The 22,155-nt window shown below is 37.0% G+C and overlaps 1 protein-coding gene across 1 annotated transcript; it reads right to left on the bottom strand.

Moving 5' to 3' along the window:
• Positions 1 to 1,682: 1,682 nt before the first annotated feature.
• CMAS (cytidine monophosphate N-acetylneuraminic acid synthetase) lies at positions 1,683 to 21,807 on the bottom strand. The gene is made up of 8 exons (XM_081821333.1): positions 21,443 to 21,807; positions 14,324 to 14,466; positions 14,025 to 14,180; positions 8,988 to 9,121; positions 6,627 to 6,721; positions 6,092 to 6,263; positions 5,156 to 5,309; positions 1,683 to 2,279 (listed from the first exon to the last, which is right to left on the bottom strand). The coding sequence occupies exons 1-8, from the start codon at positions 21,700 to 21,702 to the stop codon at positions 2,089 to 2,091; spliced, it is 1,305 nt and encodes a 434-aa protein (XP_081677459.1). The 5' UTR covers positions 21,703 to 21,807; the 3' UTR covers positions 1,683 to 2,088.
• Positions 21,808 to 22,155: the final 348 nt, after the last annotated feature.

The following is a 22,155-nucleotide window of genomic DNA, read 5'->3' as shown; positions in this document are numbered from 1 at the left end:
ATATATATATATGTGTATACACATATATAGGGATTGGTAATTTCTATGTTCTTTACATGTCAGAACTGAACATGTATTTTCTTGACCAAGATTCCCTACTATTGGGAACACAGGAAGTAGTTCAGTCCTCACTGAACTGTCCTTACACTTGGCTTTGGGTCACTGAAATGAAACAAGATCCCAGTATAATTGTAGTACTATAGCCAAATACTGTGGTATAATACTCATGCATAGCATTTACTTTGGGAGGTATTTTGGCAGGAGTTTTTTGCAGAATTAATGATTATAGTGTGGTGATTAAAGGAAGAACTTGGGAAGAAGAGGCTAATAGAGGCATTGCTGAAAAATTACACAGAATAGTTTGATTGGGGTGGAGGGATCCACAAGAATCAGTAGGAACTGAGGCTGGAAATATTAGGATATGTCCAGAGTACCTTTGGACTGGGAAATGTTTTATCAAATTCTGTGGTCAGCATGGAGTCACTAAAAGATTTCAAAAAGGGTAGCAACAAATGTGAACAGTTAATCTAGCAAAGTATTGGATAAGCTAAAAGCTTATCCAAAGTATCAAGCTCAAGATTTGGTATGACAAGAGATGAAAAGGTGAAGTTGAGAAGGTTGTGATGTCTCAAAGGTCAGATCAGACATTTGAGAGGTGAAGTCCAAGAATCGGGCTTATAATGTGAAGAATTTGAGATGCAGTCAGAACTTACAACAGAGACTAGATTCTGGAGTCATTGCATGGAGGCTACAGCTTAAACTTTTGAATATAGATGTGGTTCTGGGAAGGACAAGAACTGGGGTTAGAACCTTTGGGAACGGGTACACTTAAGGAGTAGGAGAAAATAAAATCAGCAGTGGAAAAGCCAGAAAGGTGGGAGAAAAACCAGGATGAGAAACAAAGGAAATTAAGGTAGAAGAGGTTCCTTTTTTCTTCCAGCAATGCCTGGCCTATAAGGCCAGATTCTGAACTGGACAGATGCACCAGTCCTGACAGAGGAAAAGAGCTTCCTGTATTTCTGGGCCTGAATGACTTGCTTCTTGCCAGAATTGAATTCTTTTTACAGTGGAAATAGATGTCAGTGTTTCATAGGAAGTGGTTAGTGCTTATTAGGTAAAAGTCCACATTTATGAGATAAAGCTCCATTCTTGGAATTTACCCAGATAGGAGAGTGCTTTGTGGTGGCTATAAAATTGTAGTGGTAGCAAATTTTGTATACAAAATTACCATGACCTCAGAGGTAACTGCAAATGATTTACTCCAAACCAATGTACAATCTTTGCAACATACGAATTTCTTTGGAGATCTGTATTTGTATGGAGTGGCCACTATATGTACACATACCTAAAGTACAAGCAGACGCCTTCTGCCAGGTACTTAGTGGCTTGTTTCTCATGCTGACTATATGGTCAGCGTTTAAAGGAAATCAGGAATCTTTGGTAAATCCCTGCTATAGCAACAAGACAGTTTTCATTGGGCGCCTGGGTGGCTCAGTTGGTTGAGCAACTACCTTCGGCTCTGGTCGTGATCCTGGAGTCCCGGGATCGAGTCCCGCATCGGGCTCCCTGCTCGGCAGGGAGTCTGCTTCTCCCTCTGACCCTACCCCCTCTTGGGCTCTCTCTCTCTCAAATAAATAAATAAAATCTTAAAAAAAAAAAAAAAAAAGACAGTTTTCATCAAGTTTGTGAAATGTAATTTTATTAATTAATAGAAGGGCATGTCTTACCAGACACAATGTCCCCAAATAAATAAAATCTCAGCATCATTAAAAGCACACAAACACACAGTTTAACAGGGTACAATACAAAGTCAATTTAGATGATGTTCTTACTTGCATTTACTAAAAATCTGAGAAAGACTGTATTAATCTCTAAATAATTATCTTGCATAAAGAGAAAAGTAGAGCACAATTATTTTGTAGAAGGTTTTGGGAGTGACAATTTGAGAAGACTGATTTAAAATATATTAAGATACATCACAGGTCAAATCACACTCTCTGTAACATTACAACATGGAATTGTACTTAATCAAAAATAAAGGTGGCTGAAGAAGGCTGTATACTTTCTTTCCTAACATTACACTAATTTCTATTTTTGGCATGAGTTAATAACCTTTTCCATTAGTAGGAAAATGTGCTCTGCAAACTCTCGGAGGGCACCACGGCCACCATTACATTTGCAAATATATCCAACAGCCTTCTGGGCGGTGGAGCAGGCATCAGCAGGCACGCCACTCAGGCCCACTTTCTTCAAGCACTCCTCGTCAGACACTTCATTTCCTAGCAAGTAAAAGAAACACTGCGTGAGTATTTAAGGACACGAAACATACTCAGTTCTAATAACGCAAACAGCAACCAGTAAGTAATTCTGGTAGCTTCAGCAAGACCTCAAGCACTGCATATGAGAATACCAAAGATTAGGTGGAACAAATATGTTAAAGTATTTACAAGTATAATTGAGGTCTAGGGTTTTCCTTAAGCAATCCAAAACCAATTCTTATCAGTTAAAGGAGAAAGGATTATAATTTCTGATTGCCATGCGTATTAGATTTATGAGAAATTCTATCTATAAATTATGAATTATCTAAAATTTTTATTAAAAAAACATCCCAAGCACATGCAAGAACCCCAAGTTCATGTGGAATAATTATCAATGTTTTGGATCATTTATCAGTGTTTTTCTCTTTGCTCTACCCGTTAATTTTTTAGAGGGAGGGCTAGGAAGGAATTCCTAGACATCACGTTTTACCCCAAGACTCTTCAGCCTCTACCTCTAACACATATCTATCTCTAGTAGATCAGTCTACTTTTTTAAAAAGTGAGACAGTATCATCAAACTAACAAAACCCACAATTCCTTAATATCATCTTGGGGCTCCTGGGTGGTTTGGTGGGTTAAGCGTCTGCCTTCGGCACAGGTCATGATCCCGGGGTCCTGGGATCAAGCCCCATGTCGGGCTCCCTACTCAGCTGGGAGTCTGCTTCTCCCTCTCCCGCTTGTGCTCTCTCTCTCTCTTTCTCTCTCAAATAAATAAATAAAAAATCTTAAAAGAAATATCACCTAGTAACTTAGTATGTGCTCAAATATCCCACTGTCTCAAATTTTCTCTTTTATAGTTGATCTGTTTGCTTCAGAAGCCAAAGTCCACATACTGCATTCTGTTGATCTATATTTTAAGTACTTTTAATCTGTAACAGTTCTCTTTGATTTGTACATCACTTATTTGTTGAAGAATTACCATCACACTGACAAAACCACACCCTTTCTCCACCTGCCCTGCTCTCCCCCTTTCTGTTTTGTGTTGATAGGATGAATTTCAGAAGCACCCAGTACCTCAGATTCTCCATTCTGAGTATAATTATTATTATACCATAGACCAACTACTACTAATAAAATGCTCATTAAAAAAAGAATTTGTTTTAAATCTGTTCCACATTTATCTAGTGAAAATTTTTAAATGATTAAATGTATTGAAATCTGAATTTTTTCACTGAAAGATGATGAAAATTCAAGTATTTAATTTGCATAATCTACCCCTGAAACTAAGCTGTATTTCGTAAAATTTACCTATATAAGTGTTGGTATTTTTAAGGAATACATTTTCTTTTTCTTTTAAGATTTTATTTGAGAGAGAGAGTGAGAGAGCACAAACAGGGGGAGTGGGAGTGAGAAGCAGGCTCCCTGCTGAGCAGGGAGCCCATTGTGGGGCTTGATCCCAGGACCCTGGGATCATGACCTGAGCTGAAGGCAGATGCTTAACCATCTGAGCCACCCAGGTGCCCCAGGAAAACATTTTCATACATTTATGTGACCCATGCTAAATAGTGCTCTGATTTTAAATTAAAATTTGAAGTCTATTCTCTATTTTCTTGTTTTCTAGCCTCTGCTTTTTATAGTTTTTTTTTTTTAATATTATGTAAGTAATGCATATTCTTGGTAGAAACATTTTTTTTAAAGTCAAGGCAAAAACCAAATCAATATCATCTTAATTACCACTATTTATGGATAATCACTGTATTTTGGCATATGCAATTACATAATTTTACCGATATAAGTGATACACATTATTATTACTACCTGCAGGCACTCTACCAGGTATTCTATATTATTTTCAATTTTCTTTCCAATAGCCTTATAAAGTTTGATTTGTGTTTATACTATAAATAGGAAAACCAAGGCTTGGAGAAGCTCACTGAGGGTCGCACAGATACTTAGTATACCTGGAATTTGTCCCACTAAAACTGTTTTCTCCTTACAAAAACTGGATCATTTTCTATCAAGGACTCTGTAGTATTCTTCACTGAATCTTTGCATGCGGTTCAAAGGCTAGTCCTGAAGTCTTCAGATGACCTGCTCCCAAAGCATTTCTGTGTTGCTTCTTTGGAGGCCCATATTACCCTTGTAACTACTTATTTCATGCATGGCTTAGGTTATATGTATTTTAATAACTTGTCATTAATATCTAAAATGTATATATCAGACTGCAAGCTCTGGCAGCAGTAAGTCCCAGCAACCAACCCCAAGCCTGCACATAGCATATCTGCTAAATGCCAACGTGACAACCTTGTGACATCTGACCCTGTCGATACAGATTACAGCACTGGCTTTCATGGTTGCAGAGCATTCCATTTTGTGGATATTCTATGTTTGCAGGATATTTAAGTGGGCTCTTCTTTTTTTTTTTCCTCCATTATTAGCACATTTGTCCAATTTCCTTCCTGGGGTTGGAACTTAAGAGTTAAAACTAGGGACATTTTTAAGAAAGCAGACATCATCCAGAGTGTACTTCCTATATGTGGGGAATCTGCTAAGTGCTTTACCCAGATTATCTCATTGCTTCCTCCAACAGACCTATGACACAGGCACTCTTGACATTTCCAGTTTACAGGGGAGGAAATGAAGGCTTACCTTACCCAAACTGGCCAGTCAGGTGTGGTCTGACTCAAAAGCATGTGTCAGGAATCATTCTACTAGGATACAACTGATAGGGACTACCAAACTAACCTCCAGAAATTTAGTACCTTCCTCAGTAGTGTAGAGAGTTCCTATTTCTCTACAATTATGAAAATCTTGGGAATTTTCTTTTTTATTTCTCTATTTCTTAAAAAAAAAAAATCCTGGTCCACTTTATGATGGCTGAATAATAAGATACCAACCAAGATACGCCACTTCTTTCCAGCACAGGCCCATTTCTTTTCTCCACTCATCCAGAACTGCTAGCTTGTCTGGTACGTTGACTTCCATTTTGCAATCCAGTTTTAAGGAAGAGAGTGTCTGCTTTGAACAGGCCCTTTCTGAAATTAACCTCACCTTAAAAAATAAAAAAAGAAAAGAAAGAAAGAAGGGGCAAATGAGAAAATAAATAAACAGGTATTTCCTAATAAAAATAAAATAACACCTGGTAAATAATATGAGTCACAAATGAGTGGCCTTCTGAAGGACCAATTAAGTAAAATCACAGGCAAAATGATGAATCTTTACAACATTTTCTAATAGTCCAATAAAGGTAAAAGACACTGTTTTCTACAGTGGGAAGGATCCTATCTGCAGGTTAAAAAATATACATTGTCTGATACTAACTTAAGATTCTCCTATAATTCGATTTATCCAGAGGAAAGCCTACAACCTATCTCTTGTGCTGCTTTGGAACATATACTTAAGATTTCTAGGGAATTATAAGAAATTATCTTAGCTTTCATTTTTGAAAATAAGTTACTTTGAATTAAAATTTTCAATAAGAATAAGCTACATCTTAGGAATCCACAAGATTTTTTTTTTTTCTAAATGCTGATACCTATTTTTTATGAAATTTTTCTTGTTGAACGATCCTATGGGAATTGCTAGATAGTTCCTATTTAAAAATAATGTGTTTATACTTACTGAATAACCAAGAAATATTATGTGCTGATTGACAAATTCCTAATTTTATTCATCTAAGAATAAAAGTATGACAATTTTCTAGGCATGTGAAGGCTAAATTTCAGACATTTTAATAGAGAATACTAAAAATTTATATCTCTTATTTCCCTCACATGTTCTTTGACCCTGAATCATCATCTTAAAAAACATCACTATATTCAGGGGGCACATACCTCAATACCACTTTTCTTTAATAAACTTATCCCAATAGCATCTTTTACATCATAAGATATTATTTCTTTTTGGTCTCCTGATATATAAATGTGGCCATTGGTGAGACATCCATCAATATTGCAAACCAAAAGTTTTATCTCCTTAAGCTTCTCTTTGCCAAAATAGCCATATCTAAAAGAAACCAAAATAGACCTCTGAGTACAAGTGCAATACTAATCACTCCCTCTCAAATGGCTAACACCAGTACACTTAATAACCATTCCCACTCAGTTATCCAAACATGACCCTTCACATTTACATCACATATACACCTCAGCTTCCAGTGCGAGACCTTTGAGTAGAGTGGTCTAACCAGACTATGTGTTTCTCAAGTTACTGAATAAGCCACCTATAGGCATATTTTATGTGTATGTCTTCCTCACATGAAGAGACTAATTGCAAAGATCCTAAATGTTTGGAATATCAAAAATTAGTTATCTAGAAAATGCCACATGTCAGGGTCCAGTGCAAAGGCTGTGCAAGTCTTCTTTTTACCTTAATACTCTTTGTTCTGCAATAGGCCAATCAATATCCACATCTATATCCACACTGTGCTCAGCTCGCATTTCGTAATATGCCATTTTTCCACCCTAAAGATGGTATAAATACCATGAGTACTGTTTTTAACATTAATTCATAATACCAAAATATTTATTATAATACAGAACAATGAATTCATTTCTACAATACTGAGAAAAATAAATAACCCGGTAAAATGAGTGACATTCAACAATTTTTTGAGGGAAAAGCTTTTTGTTTCCTATATATTCAAACCATACACCATAATATTTTTCCAATTCTGTCTACATAGTACAAGCTTCCCATTTTTCTTCAAGTAGATTTCTATTTGAAGACTGAAAAAAGCAGAAATACACATCGTCCAATATTTTGACAAGGAAATTTTCTAGAAATCCCCTAATTGTATCCCCTTTTTCTGACAGTCTCTCCCCTCATCATCCAAAGCAGTATAAAGATTTTCAGAACTTATGTTCCAATTTGCAACTAAGTGGCAAGATAGGGAAGGAAAAATAACTGTATTATCTATTGTACAGAATTGTCGGGGTGCCTGGGTGGCTCAGTTGTTAAGCGTCTGCCTTCGGCTCAGGTCATGATCCCGGGGTCCTGGGATCGAGCCCCACATCGGGCTCCCTGCTCTGCGGGAAGCCTGCTTCTCCCTCTCCCGCTCCCCCTGCTTGTGTTCCGTCTCTCGCTGTGTCTCTCTCTGTCAAATAAATAAAGAAAGAAAATCTTGAAAAAAATAAAAGAACTGTTTTAGATCCCTGAACTACAGGTGGGAGTGGACAATAACTGTCTGGATCACATGTGAGCAAAGGGAGGGATAAGTTCCTGATCCTGGGGCCTGGGGGCAAAGGGGGAGACCTTTCCTATGACTGTGATAATTTGAACGTCAAAATCAATTACTGGAAAATTTCATTTTTTAGAATTGTCAGTCTCTTCATAAATCTTATGATGAGATACTTCATTGCTCTCCACACTTTAGGAAAGCGTCAAATAACAGTCCCCTTAGCAAAGAGTTTGGAAAGGGCGCTATCTATGTGTGTCAAACCTAATTTTCCCGAATACTCGAACTTAACTAAACAGTCTACAGTTTGCCGATATACTGCCAGATGATTGTTAAAAATCCTTTTACCTCACAGCATGAGTCACATTAGAATTTTTACTATAGCGAGTAGAGGGTTTTTTTTAAATGCTGATTTTGAGTAACAATAAGGATCTGAATCCAAATCCCAACAGTACCACTTACTACCCTGAGCCAATTACTTCCTTTTTTCAAAGCAGCCATTCCCTCCTCTATAAAACTGGGCCAGGAATGTCTACTTTTTTTTTTTAAAGCTTTATTGAGATATACTTCACATATTATAAAATTTACCCATTTAAAGTGCAATCCAGTGGCTTTTAGCATATTCACAGAGTTTTGTGACCATTACCACAATCCAATTTTAGAAAATTTTCACCAAAATAAACTCCATACCCAGTAGCAATCACTCCCCTCCCCTTGTCCGTAGGCAACCACTAACCACTTCCTGTCTTTATAGATCTCCCTATTCTGAAGATTTCATTAAAATGGAACATGCCATAAATGGTCCTTTGTGACGGACTCTTTCACTTAGCACGATGTTTTCAAGGTTCCTCCATGTTGTAGCATGTATCACTACCAGGAATGTCTACTTTATTCCACTGCTATGCAGATGACATGATATAACCTATGTGAAAGTGTTTTGTACAGTCCTTGGTACATAGTAAGGGCTGAATAAATAACTGCTATTAACTAAAAGGAACAAGTAGTTTATGATGTAACCATGTAGGCTCTAAAGATGTGAGAGACATCCAACCCCCTTATTTTAAAATGAGAGCAATGAGATTCAGAACAGATAAAATGTATATTCAAAGCCACATAGTTAGAGATAGAGAACTATATCCTGGCTTTCCTGACACCCAGCTTGGTGATCTTCCACATCCACGATGTTTTTTTGTCTCTTTTTAAAAGCAATCGATTTTTATTCAACTGTACAACCACAACCTGACAGTAACAAACCATAGTTTAAAAACAGAATTTGGAATGGAATAAAATGAAAATCAGGACATGTATACAACATTCAATATCTGATTCATTTCCTAGTTGTAGCAGAATTCCTTGCTTATTCACTGAATGGATTCCAAAGATTAGTTTATTGTAAGCCTACAGGATAAGTGCCTCAGATGATAAATCTTATCAGTTACTGCCTTTCTTCTAGAAACTGATACTTTCCTTTATGAACTATACCATGTCTTCCTTAGAACTGAGCTATACATATAAAAAGGTTTAAAAGATTTTTGCAAAATGAAGGCACAAACCTGTAAATAACCCATCTCTATCAAATGTCTTTTAGCAAAATAAAATGAGCCATTTTCATATAATTCTCCATCCCAGTCTTGTCGACGAGGTCGTTTAGCTGGATTCAAATTCAGAGGCTCAGTCACTTCACGAACTAAAAGCAAAAAGCTATAGTAAGTCTATGTTGCTTTGAATACTGAGTATTCATTTAGTAATTTTCAAAAATAAATAAACTGAAACTGTAAAATATTTTCCTATCTCAATAAATAAATGGATTTTTAAAGGAACAAAATCTCTAATGATGCTGATTTATCTTTAATATTTATTGTTTAATAATTATTATCTAATCATAGAAAAATAAAGTATTTTACAGAGGAATTCTGAATAATTGAAGTTTTAAGGCATTTTTAAAAATACAAGGTTCTGGAAGGACATCAAGGCAACCTTAAGGCAGCTTCAAAAGGACTGACCTTGTCATAAAATATCCTTATTTGAATATTTTAATATATTTCTCATTATTTGCTACTATAGAAATACAATGTATGTGTTTATACAATGTGGTTGAGAAATTACTTTCATAGAATTAGTACAGAAAACTGAAGATTTCCTCATTAAATTATTGAGACTTTTATATTGATAAAAATGTTTGTATATTACATATTCTTACCAATAATTTAAAAATATACTAAGCATAATAATAAATAATATTTACTTATTACTATTCTTGGTAATGAAGGCTCAGCAACATCAATGTTAGTGATTATAACATGATGTAACAAACGAAGCCCTCAGTACTGGTAAATAGGGATCCTCTTGCCTTTTCACTGTTTTTTTCCCAAAACTGTCTTTATGGATGTATACTGACATGCATGCATGATTCTGTGTGTGTATATGTGTGTGTGTTTAAAGTTGGTGATTGTTCAGAATCTTTTTGATTCTACTTTTAGCTGTCACTTATGTGAGTAATGGCTTCTAGAAATAACTTCTGTTTACTTCCCTAACTAAACCATCCTCTTTTCAGTCCTAGTCCATCAGTGTTTGATATAATCCAGGAAAAATACTCAGCAAATGTACATTGAATAGCTACATATGGTATAGTTTTACAGGCACGGGATACATAGCAGTGAATACGACTCTCTACTTTCGTGTAGTGTGCAATCTAGTGGTGGAGATAGGCAATAAACAAACTCATTCAAGTGGTACTTTGAAGGAAGAAAAGGAATGAGAGGGGCAAGTCTTTCCTAAGTGAACAAGGATCAGTGGCTGCTTCTCTCTGGGGATATTTGCTGCATCTGAGGAAGAAGGGAAAGAAGGATCAAACCTGGCATAAGCAGAGGGACTCTGCTGGGGTAAAGAGAAACCAGAAGAGTTTGTAATGGCCCTGTGGACTAGAATCACAGATTGGCTTCTATAAGAGCCCAAACACAGAGCTAGTTCTTGCCACCCAATTATTCCCCTGCAGGACGTTTGCTGAGTGTGCTGTGGCACAAGAAGCTAGGGATGGGCTGGAAGGCAGGGAGAGATCATTATAGTTTTCTGGTGCTTAAATCCCAAAGTCTTGTTAGCCTGGGGTTATCAGCAATACATACAAGATCCATCTCCTGGCAAGACACCTGCACTAAGAGGTAAAGTGAAACTAAAGCTCAAACCCAGCACAACTCCTAACTGGATCAAAGTGACTGGCTCCATATCCTATGTTTCTGAGAGAAGAAGGAGTATGACCTCCCTGGAGGAAAAGAATATATACAGACCCTTGAACAATGCAGGGGCTGGGGTGCCAACCCCCCACATGGTCAAAAATCTACATATAACTTTTGATTCCCCCAAAGCTTAACTACAAAGAGCTTACTGTTGACCAGAAGCCTTACCAATAACATAGTCAATTAACACATATTTTGTATATTACATGTATTGTGTTGTTGCAATAAAATAAGCTAGCGAAAAGAAAGTGCTGTTAAGAAAATCATAAGGATGAGAAAATACATTTACAGTACTGTGCTGTATTTATTGAAAAACACTGTGTATGAGTGGACCCATACAGCTCAAACCCGTGTTGTTCAAGGGTCAACTGTACTCCAATCTCTATGTCAGGAATGTGACAAAATACGAGTCATTATGAAGAAGCAGAAATACATTACCCATAACTAGAGAAAAACAGTTGTAGAAACAGAACTATAAATGACCCAGATGTCAGAACCCACAATCGAGGATTTTCAAATAACTATCATAAATATATTAAAGATATTATAGGAAAAGATTTAAAAAGACGGAGAATTTCAACAGAGAACAGAATCTCTAAAAATAGCTACAATACACATTCCAGAATGGAAAACACATATATCTGAAATAATTCACTGGACAGCATTTATAGTGCACTGGACAAGTCAGAAGAAATGATCAATGAACTCAAATGTGTCAACAGAAATTACTCAACATGAAGCAGAGAGAGAAAAATCAACAAACAATACAGAACAGACTGTGAGAGACATGTGGACTCCATAAAATTGTTTAAGATACACTTAAATCTGAGTCCCAGAAAGAGAGGAGAGAGAAAATGTGGCAGAAGAAATATTTGGAGATAATGGCACAGATTTTTTGCAAACTAATGACAGATATCAACCTAGAGATATGAGAAGTTCAGAGAATTCTAAATAGGATAAACACAAAAACCCCACAGCAATACAAATTGGAGTCAACTATGAAAAATTAAGATAAAGGGAAAAATCTTAAAAGCAGCCTGAGGGAAAAAAGGCATTATATTTAGAGAAACAATGATCAGAATAATAAGCTGATTTCTTTTAAGAAACAATGGATGGCAGAAAATAATGAAATGACATGTTAATGATGGATCTTCAAAAGAGTAACATCTTAAAGATGCAATCTTAAAATGCTGAAAGAAAGAAAAGGCAAACCAAAATTTTATATTCAATGAAAATGCCCTTTAAAAATAAGGGTGAATTATAGACATTTTTAGATGGACAAAAGCTGAGAGGAGCTGTTACTAATAGATGTACGCTGTAAGACAGAAGCACATGTAAGTGGTAAGAAATGAAGACTAACAAAAAAAGGTAAACATGCAGGTGAAGATAAATGACTATTTTAAAATAACTTAAAGTACCATTAACTGTTTAAAATAAATAGAACAACAATGTATCTTGGGTCATAATATATACAGAAATAGATTACGTGACAATAACAGTACAAAAGGCAGGGGCTAAATAGAAATTTACTATTGTTAGCTTCTTAATTATTTGTGAAAATACAAATTCAGGTAGACTATAACAAACTAAGGTGCAAAGTGTAATCTCTAGAGCAGTGCTGTCGAATAGAAATATAATGTGAGCCGCATATATAATTTTAAATTTTCTAATGGCTACAGCTTTAAGAAAGTAAAAGGAAGTGAAATTAATTGTAATAATAGATTTTATTTAGCCCTATGTATCTAAAATGTTTTTTTAACATGTAATAAATGTAAGAATTATTAATGAGATATTGCATATACTTCTTTCATACTAATCTTAGAAATCCAATATGTATTTTACACTTAATGCATATCTCAATTTGGACTAACTACATGTCGAGTGCTAACAGTGCGAGAGGCTACTATATTAGATGGTAAGGTTCTAGTGTGGCGACAAAAAAAAACAAAAAGTTATACAATATAAAATGGAATAATTTTTCAAGTACTGATTAATCCAGTAGCACTTTTAGTGATTTTATAAACAGGGACATAAGAATAGACTCACAAGAAATACCACTCTGGGTTAGAGCCATTGTTCATCAATAGCATTTTGTTTCATAGTGGTTCTAAGAAAATATACGACAAGACAAAGCTCTTGTCTCTAACGTTCACTTCTCGATATTAAAAGATATTTATTCAAACATTTCTAATTTTCTTAAAATTCCTTATGGATCTAATTTTTATGGCTTTGTCATCTATTTAACATATTTTTTGAGCTTCTTGAACTTTAATCATATAGTCAATATTCAGTTTAACACTGGGCTTCCTTGATTTGCTTCAAAAATTTGTTTTTTAAGCTTTAATAGAGCCTTCCTAGAAACTATTTCCTCAGAAATCAGAATTTCTGAGACTTGGTAATTAAGTTCAAAGTTAAAATACATAGCTTAACACAGAACCTGGCACAGAGAAGACAATAAATATTGACTGAATGAAATCAATCTGTAAGTGTATTTACTGATATATTTCATTGGTTTGTGTAACATTCATATTTTGAGATTGAAGAATCTTATTTTCAGCCCTTCTTTATCCTTACTTGCTCTTTTTTGCGCTGTCTCCAGTTTCATTGCATCTTCCTTACTGTCTCCTTTAAATCACACATTTGTTAGAGACAACTAAGCCAGCTGCCCTATTATTCAACAAGTGTCAGAGCACCTAACAGAAATCAAACTGCCTTTCCTTACGTATGTTACATTTACCTATTTGTTGGTCATCCTATTCTTTTTTTTTTAATTTTATTTTATCACGTTATGTTAGTCACCATATAGTACATCCTAGTTTTTGATGTAGTGTTCCATGATTCATTGTTTGCGTATAACACCCAGTGCTCCATTCAACACGGGTCATCCTATTCTTTATTCAATATTTTACTAGTTTAGCTAGCTAGAAATCAGGCTCCTGCTAAATACTGTGGAAGTCTTCTTACATCAGAGTTACATATTTTGGGAAGCAATTCCACAATTCATCCTTGAGGTCCTCCAGAACTTTTTGGTAGACTTCTATCCCCATGATCCTAATATGATTTATATGGAGTTTACCAAGCAAGTCTGGAACAAACATAAAATATTTCACATCTAGAAAAATGACATGCCTGCCTCAGAAGGCAAACAGAATGTTAAAATGTCCATCTGTAAAAAATAAAGCAGGGAATTTGGTCTGTCCTGTCTAAATAATCACAAGACTTAGAACTGATTTTAATGTCATTACCTACTACAGTTAATAATCACGTATTGCTCCCTTCATTCTTAAAGAATATTTACATATGAAAAAGCTGATTCTCCATAAAAGCTAAAATCAAGACTGATATATAACAGATTACCTCCTTTCTGAATTTCACTCCATCGAAACTGATGGCGTCGCACAACAGAGAAAACAGAATCATATCCTTCCTCTCGAATCATTTCTGCAACTTTTTGAAGGTCAGTTGGATGTAAACATGGAGAAGTTGCTTGAATATTTCCTACAATGTCAACCTCTTAAAAAAACAAAACAAATGAAAAGGACATCAAAGTTCTTTGCAAGGAATACAAAGATCTTAAATTCAAATGTGAAAACAAGTCTTATGAAATAATAAGTTGGAAATTACATAAAATTTTGAATAAACTATCAAATGCATACCATTGTGATAATTAAGAAATTCTATGATGGCATCTAGTGAGGTAGAGCTGTCTTTTGAAACTTCAGAACTTCTTCGGTGAACTTGGGCACCAAATTGTTTGGCCACATTCTCAATTTCATCATGGTCTGTTGAAACCCATACACTGTATAGATATTAAGAAATAAATATAACAAGCCAAATCATTCAAAGAAACCAGTAAAGATAAAAAGGAGCTCTGCAACCCCAAAATACAACTTACTGATGTTAGGATAGTTTTTATACCATCAAAAAAAATTACAGATCTAATGTAATATAAAATTTAAAGAATTGTATTTGTATATAAACTATAGTGTGTCTGAATAAAAATACAGCATCAGATATAGTATTTGTTTACATATAAAAATACTTGTATTTGTATTGTCTTATGTCTTACATTATTTATATAATATTATTTATGTAGCCCTAGATATAGTTTTATAAAATTAGAAAAAATGACACTTGGTATTTTTAAGGCTACTGGTATATTAAGTAAAATAGTAGTGCTAGAAGTTCAAATCTAAAGGATATAAAGAAGATCCTGCTTCTTATTCCCCATTCAAATCCAAATTACTGTGTGAAGAATTTTAATATACTTGCTAAGAAAAAAATGGATTTGTATTAGACCATGAAGCTGACAGAATTTCAAGCTTAGAAGCAACGAAATGCCTAGATCTGGACTCAAAATAATCAGCTAATCCAACTCTCTTGTTTGCCAATAATGGGTATATTATAAATATACGAACACAGAATTGATGGAGGTATAGCCATTGACAACAATTACAGACATGGAGAACATGACTTGATGGACTCTGGGAAGTTTAACTTGACTGCACCTTTCACCACATCTTACATGGTTCACCATTTAGACCTTCTAAGATGATGACTATGAGTAAAATGCTACTTTGGGGAAGTGCACTAGTCTCTATTGAAGTTAAGTTTCCTGGACCTTTACAAGTTCCCCTTGCTAGAAACAAAAGATGTGACTATTCCTCTAGCCACAATGTTTTATTAGTGATATTACACAAAGACAGTTTAATGACTTACACTCTTTGGCATATGCATTTTTTTTTTTTTATCGTCTTCATTCAACATCTACTGGGGGTAAGAGGAACTGCATGTTTCAGATGTCTATGCTCAGTTGCCAAGAGTGAAAAGAAAGTGAGAAACTAAAGAAACATTTTTTTTTTTGGAGACAGAAGTTTACTGAATACCAAAAAAATTTCTAACATCTCCAGATTTTACTTATTAATTTCCGTTCTTCCCTTTAATATTTGCAGAAGGAGGATTTAAATCTAGTCAGTAATCCCCCTAAATTTTTTTTTTTTTTTTTTAAAGCTTAGTAAACAAGATGAGCCATTGGCTAGGGCTCAGATGTCTCACATTTACCGTCACTCTGGGCAAGGCAGAACACAGAAGCCCCTATTTTCCCCCATCTTGAAATCTGAACTATTTGGGGGCAGATTTTCTACTGGAGAAATGTCATAGTCAAAGGTACATAACAAAGTGAAGTACCAATGAAAACCTAGTTTTAAAAATGAGAAGGTGAAGGCAGGATGGTAAGATGGTAAATACAGTAAAAAGTGAACTGTAAAAGCAAAAGAAATGGTCTTTTGACATCTAATTTATGTCACTAATTGAAATAAATTACTGATGTCGTTTACTTTATTATCCTGATTTTCTGTAATGAAAATTCAATACCACAGGATTCGGTGATATATTTGAAATGCTTAAAAGGTAGATAAAAAATAACAGAGCTTTTGGAAGAGGTTTGCTTTTCTTCTTTCCTCCCTTTTATCATTCATTCATTTCTTCATTCATGAAATGTTTACTGAGTGCCTATTATGTTTCAGGTCCTACTTTGGACACTGGAGATATGGAGTCCATTTTCTTGAGAAACTTTCAGTTCTTAGCCTATTGGTAGAGACAGAGGTCAACATAGTACTATAATACTCTAAACCATCAAGGAAAGAGAGGTAAGGAAGCAATGCCTAACTTCTCTACAATGCTTTATTTTTACAAAGTATTTTTATAGTGCCTGCTACATAACATGCTCAATCTATATGTGTTAATAAATGAAACATTAAATGGTTAACAGCATGGGATCTGAAGGAATGGGTTCAAATCCTAGCTCCATCACATGTTAGCTATATATGACCTTAGGCAAGATCCATCATCTCCCTAGGCCTCAATTTTTAGTAAAGTGCATGTGATTTAAAAAAAAAAAATACAGGTGATAATAATAGTAATTACCTCATACCATTGTTATAAGGATTAAATACAAACCACAACACACAATAAACATTTAATACATGTTAGCGATTCAAAATAATAAAATAGGAATGGTAATAAAGGAACACATACATGGTCTCATTTAATCCTCACAGACTCTGTTGGAAGGAAAACTGCTGCTTTCAGAACTTCAAAGGTCCAAATGTCTAATTTATATGTATGAAAATAGCATCCCATATGTAGACTTAAAATACAATGAACATCATTTATTAAAGGGGCTATGTAAGCAGATGGTTTCCTTTGGCTTAGAGGAATGAGAAGAGGGCGGGCAAAAAGAAAGAATGAGCAAGTGAATAAACAGGCCTAATAAAATGTAAAATCAAGTACAGAGTAAATGTCAAAGCCTAATGCTAATGGCTTTAGCCTCAAATGAAGTCATATTCCATCTAACAGGACGAACAGGAATATCAACCCTGATGCCTGTGAATATTATTTCAAATCATAAAGTGCCATTTTAAGGATAACACAGCATAGGCTTATCATTAATCACAAATCCACACCCTACAAATGAAACTGAAGTCCGTGTTTTTTTTTTTTCTCCACAAGTGTGTTAGGCAACATTTACAAAATCAATTTGTTCTGAGGTTTACAAACAGCACTGAACCACCTTTGCAATCAAGCTCTTACAAACTCACCTCTAACAATAACTTTTTACTAAATGAAAAAAATTGTCTTAGCATTTTTCTCAACTGCTAACTATCCAAAGTAGTATGCAAAGTTAGCAACCTTGGAAGTATTGTTAGCTTTGACTCTGAGCAGGCCAGAAAAATCGGTCTCAACGAATAAATCATGGTTTTGAACAAAATAATCTCCAAAGCATCTTCTAGCCCTGAAACACACAATCAGGCAGCGCAATTTTCTTCAGTTCCTTTGTAGGGTAAATATTTATCAAAGAAAGAAAGTAGGAAGATGAGGGGCAGCAAAGTTGCTCCAAACATGGACTGTAGCTTCAGAATAAATCAATTAAATCCAAATAAACACATTTTAATTCAGGTTCCAATACATTAAGCATACCAAGATAAGTAAGAGTACCTGCTCACAAGAACCTCTTCAACCCAGTAGAGCAAGGGTCATCCCAGGCTATATCTGGCTCACAGCCTGCCTGTCTTCATAAATAAACTTTTAATGGAATACAGCTATGCTCATTCACTTATGTATTGTTATGGCTACTTTCACAACATACAACAGAGCTAAGCAACAGAGACCATTTGGCTTGCAAAGTCTAAAATATCTAGTATTTGGCCCTTTACAGAAAAGTTGGTGGACCCCGGAAACAGAGAGTAAAGACACAATTCCATTAACTCTTCAAGGTCAAAGCATGTTAGCATTAGGAAGAATTCTGCAGATAATTACAACTTTCCCATTTTACAAGTAAGGAAACTGTGGCCCATGGAAGAGATGAAGATTGTAAAAAACCTTCAATATGAGGGGAGAATGTCAAGGAGAGATCACATGCTATATGGCAGACACACTCTAAGGGCTGTATATATACTACCTCACTTAATCTCCTCAGCAAGCCTATGAGGTGGATATTTAAGTCCATTCTGCAGATGAGAAAACTGAGGCACAGACGTTAAGTGATTTACCCAAAGTTGCAGTTAACATGTGGTGAAGCTAGAAATTCAGATCCACAGTTTGACTCCAGGGTCTGTGACCTTACCTCGCTACACAGTGCATGCACTAAAAGAAGGTCTGAACACTGCTGCTCTGTGCGGAAAACAAAGGCACAGTTACTTGTCACAGAGGGGATCAGCAAAAACTTCACCGAGGAAGTGGTGCTAGTCCCTTTTATTACCTTTTTAGTCGAACTTTCCAGATCCTTAAAAAGGATGCCACATAGCAAACAGCTATGCAAACTAAACAGAGGAAAATCACTTCATTACACAATATTCTAAGTTTGAGAAGGCAGAGTCAGACCGATTATGCTCATTTTGCTGGTAAGGAAAATACTGGTTTTATTTCTTCCAATTACTATTATTAGTATAGGAACAGATACCATACATGGCTTGAAGTATAAAATATCATTCCAACTGTCAAGATGCTTATACTCTAGTCTAGATGTATTAAATAAAACTGGTACAGAAAACGTTCTCAGGAATCATTTATCCGTTCATGGATTTTGTACAAATGCATTTTAATAAATGGAAGCAGGAAAATCACTGCTTAATATATAACATATATTTTCCAATCATTTCGTAGCAAAATCTCCTATGTCTGCAATAAGGCTATTTGTTGGGTTTTGACTCTCAGCATCAACTCCCATTTGGTAATCATATTCCAATTTTTCTCTTGATGGAACTGTCATACGGTGCTTCAGGGGGTGTTCCATCACCATCCAAGAGCGGAAGAGGCAGCTAAACTGTACCAATACAAGCACTGGGGACCCAAAGAGACTCTTTTGGTTACACTTAAACCTGGAAGGAGTAAAATAAAGGGGTAAACCAAGCTGGATACCAAAGCAGAAAGAGCAGCTTTGATTTGTTAACTATGGCAGTAGGCTGAACTCAAATTCCCCAAAACAAAGGCTGGAGACTTCTTAAAGACTAGAGTATGTTAAAGGAAAAGGTACTGAGAGGGTGATAGAGAGGGTTAGTCCATGTGACTAGGCCGTCTGGGTTTGTTAACTGGTGCTTATCCGGAGGAGAAACACACTTCTAACTTTATGATGGGTGGCAAGGTGCAAGTTGAAGCAAGGTGCCCATCGAATTTAGGCCTTTAATTCTCCCACAGGGACTGGGAAGGAATGAGAGTTATCTACTAGGATGTTTGCATTTCAAAGAGACAGTTTTGGGTGGTATATTTACATTCCAAAGGATGGAGAAGGGGTTCATAATTATAAGCTTTCAAAAATAGTTGTTCTGAGAGGGGGTTTAGAGGCGATCTGCATGTCACCAGGTGGTCCCTAAAACAAACAGTAAATTCTCCTGGCAGCACTGACCTTTCGCAGCCATTTTAAGGGGGGCTAGGATCATCCTAGAAGCATGGCCTTACGCTGCTGGAAACCATACTAGAGTTTGGACAAGTCGTTATGTGCTGAGAGTTTTGCAGTTCTCAGCACAATCACCTGACACCATAAAGGGAAAGCCTATCTAGAAGAACCAAGAAATGGAGGATTCTGGTGACAGAGGGCACCATTCCCTTACCCTGCTTTATTTTTCTTGAAAATATTTATCACCACCAAATAGAGTATACACTGTTTGTATATTGCCAGTCCCTAGCTCCAAGAGACTAGGGACTGACTTGCTACTGCTATCACCTCTGATTAAGGACACAGTACAGTGCCAGTCACATAGTAGATGGTCAATAAATATTTGCTGAATGAATGAATCATTTTAGCCTCTGAATCTCATTGTATCTGAACAAGCCTTACCCTTCTTTGTTAAGCCAGGCTGAAAGGGATTTCCTGACATGCAACCAAACAAAGAGTTGTAAATGAGTTTTGTTCTTAATTTACTGTGAAAGTGATTTTTGATCTCTACTTCATTTCACAAAAATGGCATATCACTGCTGCCTGGATGCACCTTCTTCCAGTCTTCCCTGCCCCCTCCCCAGTGTGCACTCTTTGTAAAGGTGAAAAAATGTCCAAAAGTTTGTAAGCCCCAAAAGGACAAGAACCATGTCATTTCATCTTGATGTTTCCTTGGATGTGTATGGCAGAAATTAGGGCCAGTAAATGTTTACTGAACTGAACCAAATTCCCAAGGCTTTCCCTATCTCTCCTTTGCACACTTCCTATTACATTGCTACATTAGTGTTATCTTCTGGGTGCCCACCCCTATTTAACTCGCTCCACCCAGGGCTTCCTTTGGATTAAAACCTTAAGAAAATTAGTAAATTCGTACTTTTGGAGTGTCTTTCTTTAAACAAGACTAGTTAAATGAAAATCATAAACCCATATATTAATGTGGGCAATTAATATGCTCCAAAACAATCATCTCTTTAAGAACCAAAACCCAAACATCAAAAAGTTAAAATAATTTACTTTCCACAGTAACAAATTCAAGCATAATTAGGGTGAAGTTACTATGTGTAAACTCATTCCCGGCACTAAATTCTCTCTCTCTTCTTTAATGAATGACATCAGCTTGTCACCCCTGCCCAAAATGGCATATGGCAATGTCTCTGAATGATGCACAATTAAAACTGTCTTTAGGGCAGACGAGGTTCCAAAGATATAATAAAACCATTTATAAGCATATCATAAAACAGCCCGCTGTACGTTTCCTCACTATCTCTTACCTATGTACAAAGGTAGGTAGTTTTCTAGATTGTGCTGACTCACAGGCAGATAGCTTGGAGTATTTTTCAAAGGTCAGAAAGGGATCTCCAAGCTGAGCTTGAAACTAGAAAGCCTTGACACCTCACTCCATTCATGAACCTGATGCCTCCCCTAATCGATCGGCACCAAGTGGTTATCACAGGCTAAGCAACAGGGGAGCCCTAATTGGCCTCTGTCTACAAGAGTTCACATATTGCCACAGACATTTCACAGGGGGTGGCCTCCTTTACTTTATCCTGTGAGGTCAACCCGGGCGGCAGAGACGGCTGAAAAGGGGGAAAGCTCCCCTTTTACGGATGGCATTCTCAAGGGCAGGGACAGAAACTGTCCCAGGTCAAGACTATTAACAGCTACGGAACAAGGAAGAAGCTGGAGCACTTCCTCCCCGCGCTCTCAACCGGGACCCAGACACCCCGGATCTTGCACACCCCTCCCAAGAGCAACTGCCCTGGAAGCCCCAGCCCTTCCAGCGGCCCGGCTCCCGGTTCCGACCCCCACCCAGGCCGCACCGCCCACTCTCGCACATGCGCACCTCTGGAAGACCCCCGAGTCCAGGGCCGCACGCAGGACCCAGCCAATAAGCGGGACCCCCGCCAGGTGCTTAATGTTCTTCAGGGGGATGCCCTTGCTGCCGCCCCGGGCCAGAATTAGCGCCGCCAGGTGCGGGGGCTTCTCCACACCTCGGCCCTGGCCTCCACGGGAGTTGCGCTGCAGCTTCGGCGGTCGGCCCCGGGAGGGCCGCCCCCGCGGGTTGGAGACGGAGGTGGCGGCCCCCTTCTCCACCGAGTCCATCTTCCTCCCACGCCTTCTCCCCAGCTTCTCCACATCCGGGAGCTCTTCTCTCGCCACCTCAGCTCGGCGCCGCCCGATCTCCCCGCCCGACCACTCGCGGGGGTGGCTGTTCCTGGCCCTGGCTCCGCCTCCTCTACGGTCCGCCCCTCAACGAGGCACGCCGGGAAGTGTAGTCCGCGGCCCTCTCGCCTGGGTCCAGTAGGCCAAGTAGGCTCTGGCAGAGCGACCCCAAACCCACGTCAAGCGGTGAGAGTCCAGGGTTAACTGGAAAGAAGTGCAGCTTCTGGGGGGAGGGGGTTGATATTATACGGAGATTTCTAAACTAGGCAACGTAGATTATAGATTTTTTGGTAAAGAACTTCTCCACTTAAGAAATGTAGTGGGTTTCCCACTGCACACTCAAATGCACCCTAACACGAATCAATCTTATATTTAAAATTATAATTGTATATT

Source organism: Leptonychotes weddellii, chromosome 5 (genome assembly GCF_054177405.1).
Source record: "Leptonychotes weddellii isolate Sample4059 chromosome 5, ASM5417740v2, whole genome shotgun sequence".
Taxonomy (NCBI): domain Eukaryota; kingdom Metazoa; phylum Chordata; class Mammalia; order Carnivora; family Phocidae; genus Leptonychotes; species Leptonychotes weddellii.
This window is presented reverse-complemented; position numbering and strand designations above follow the sequence as displayed.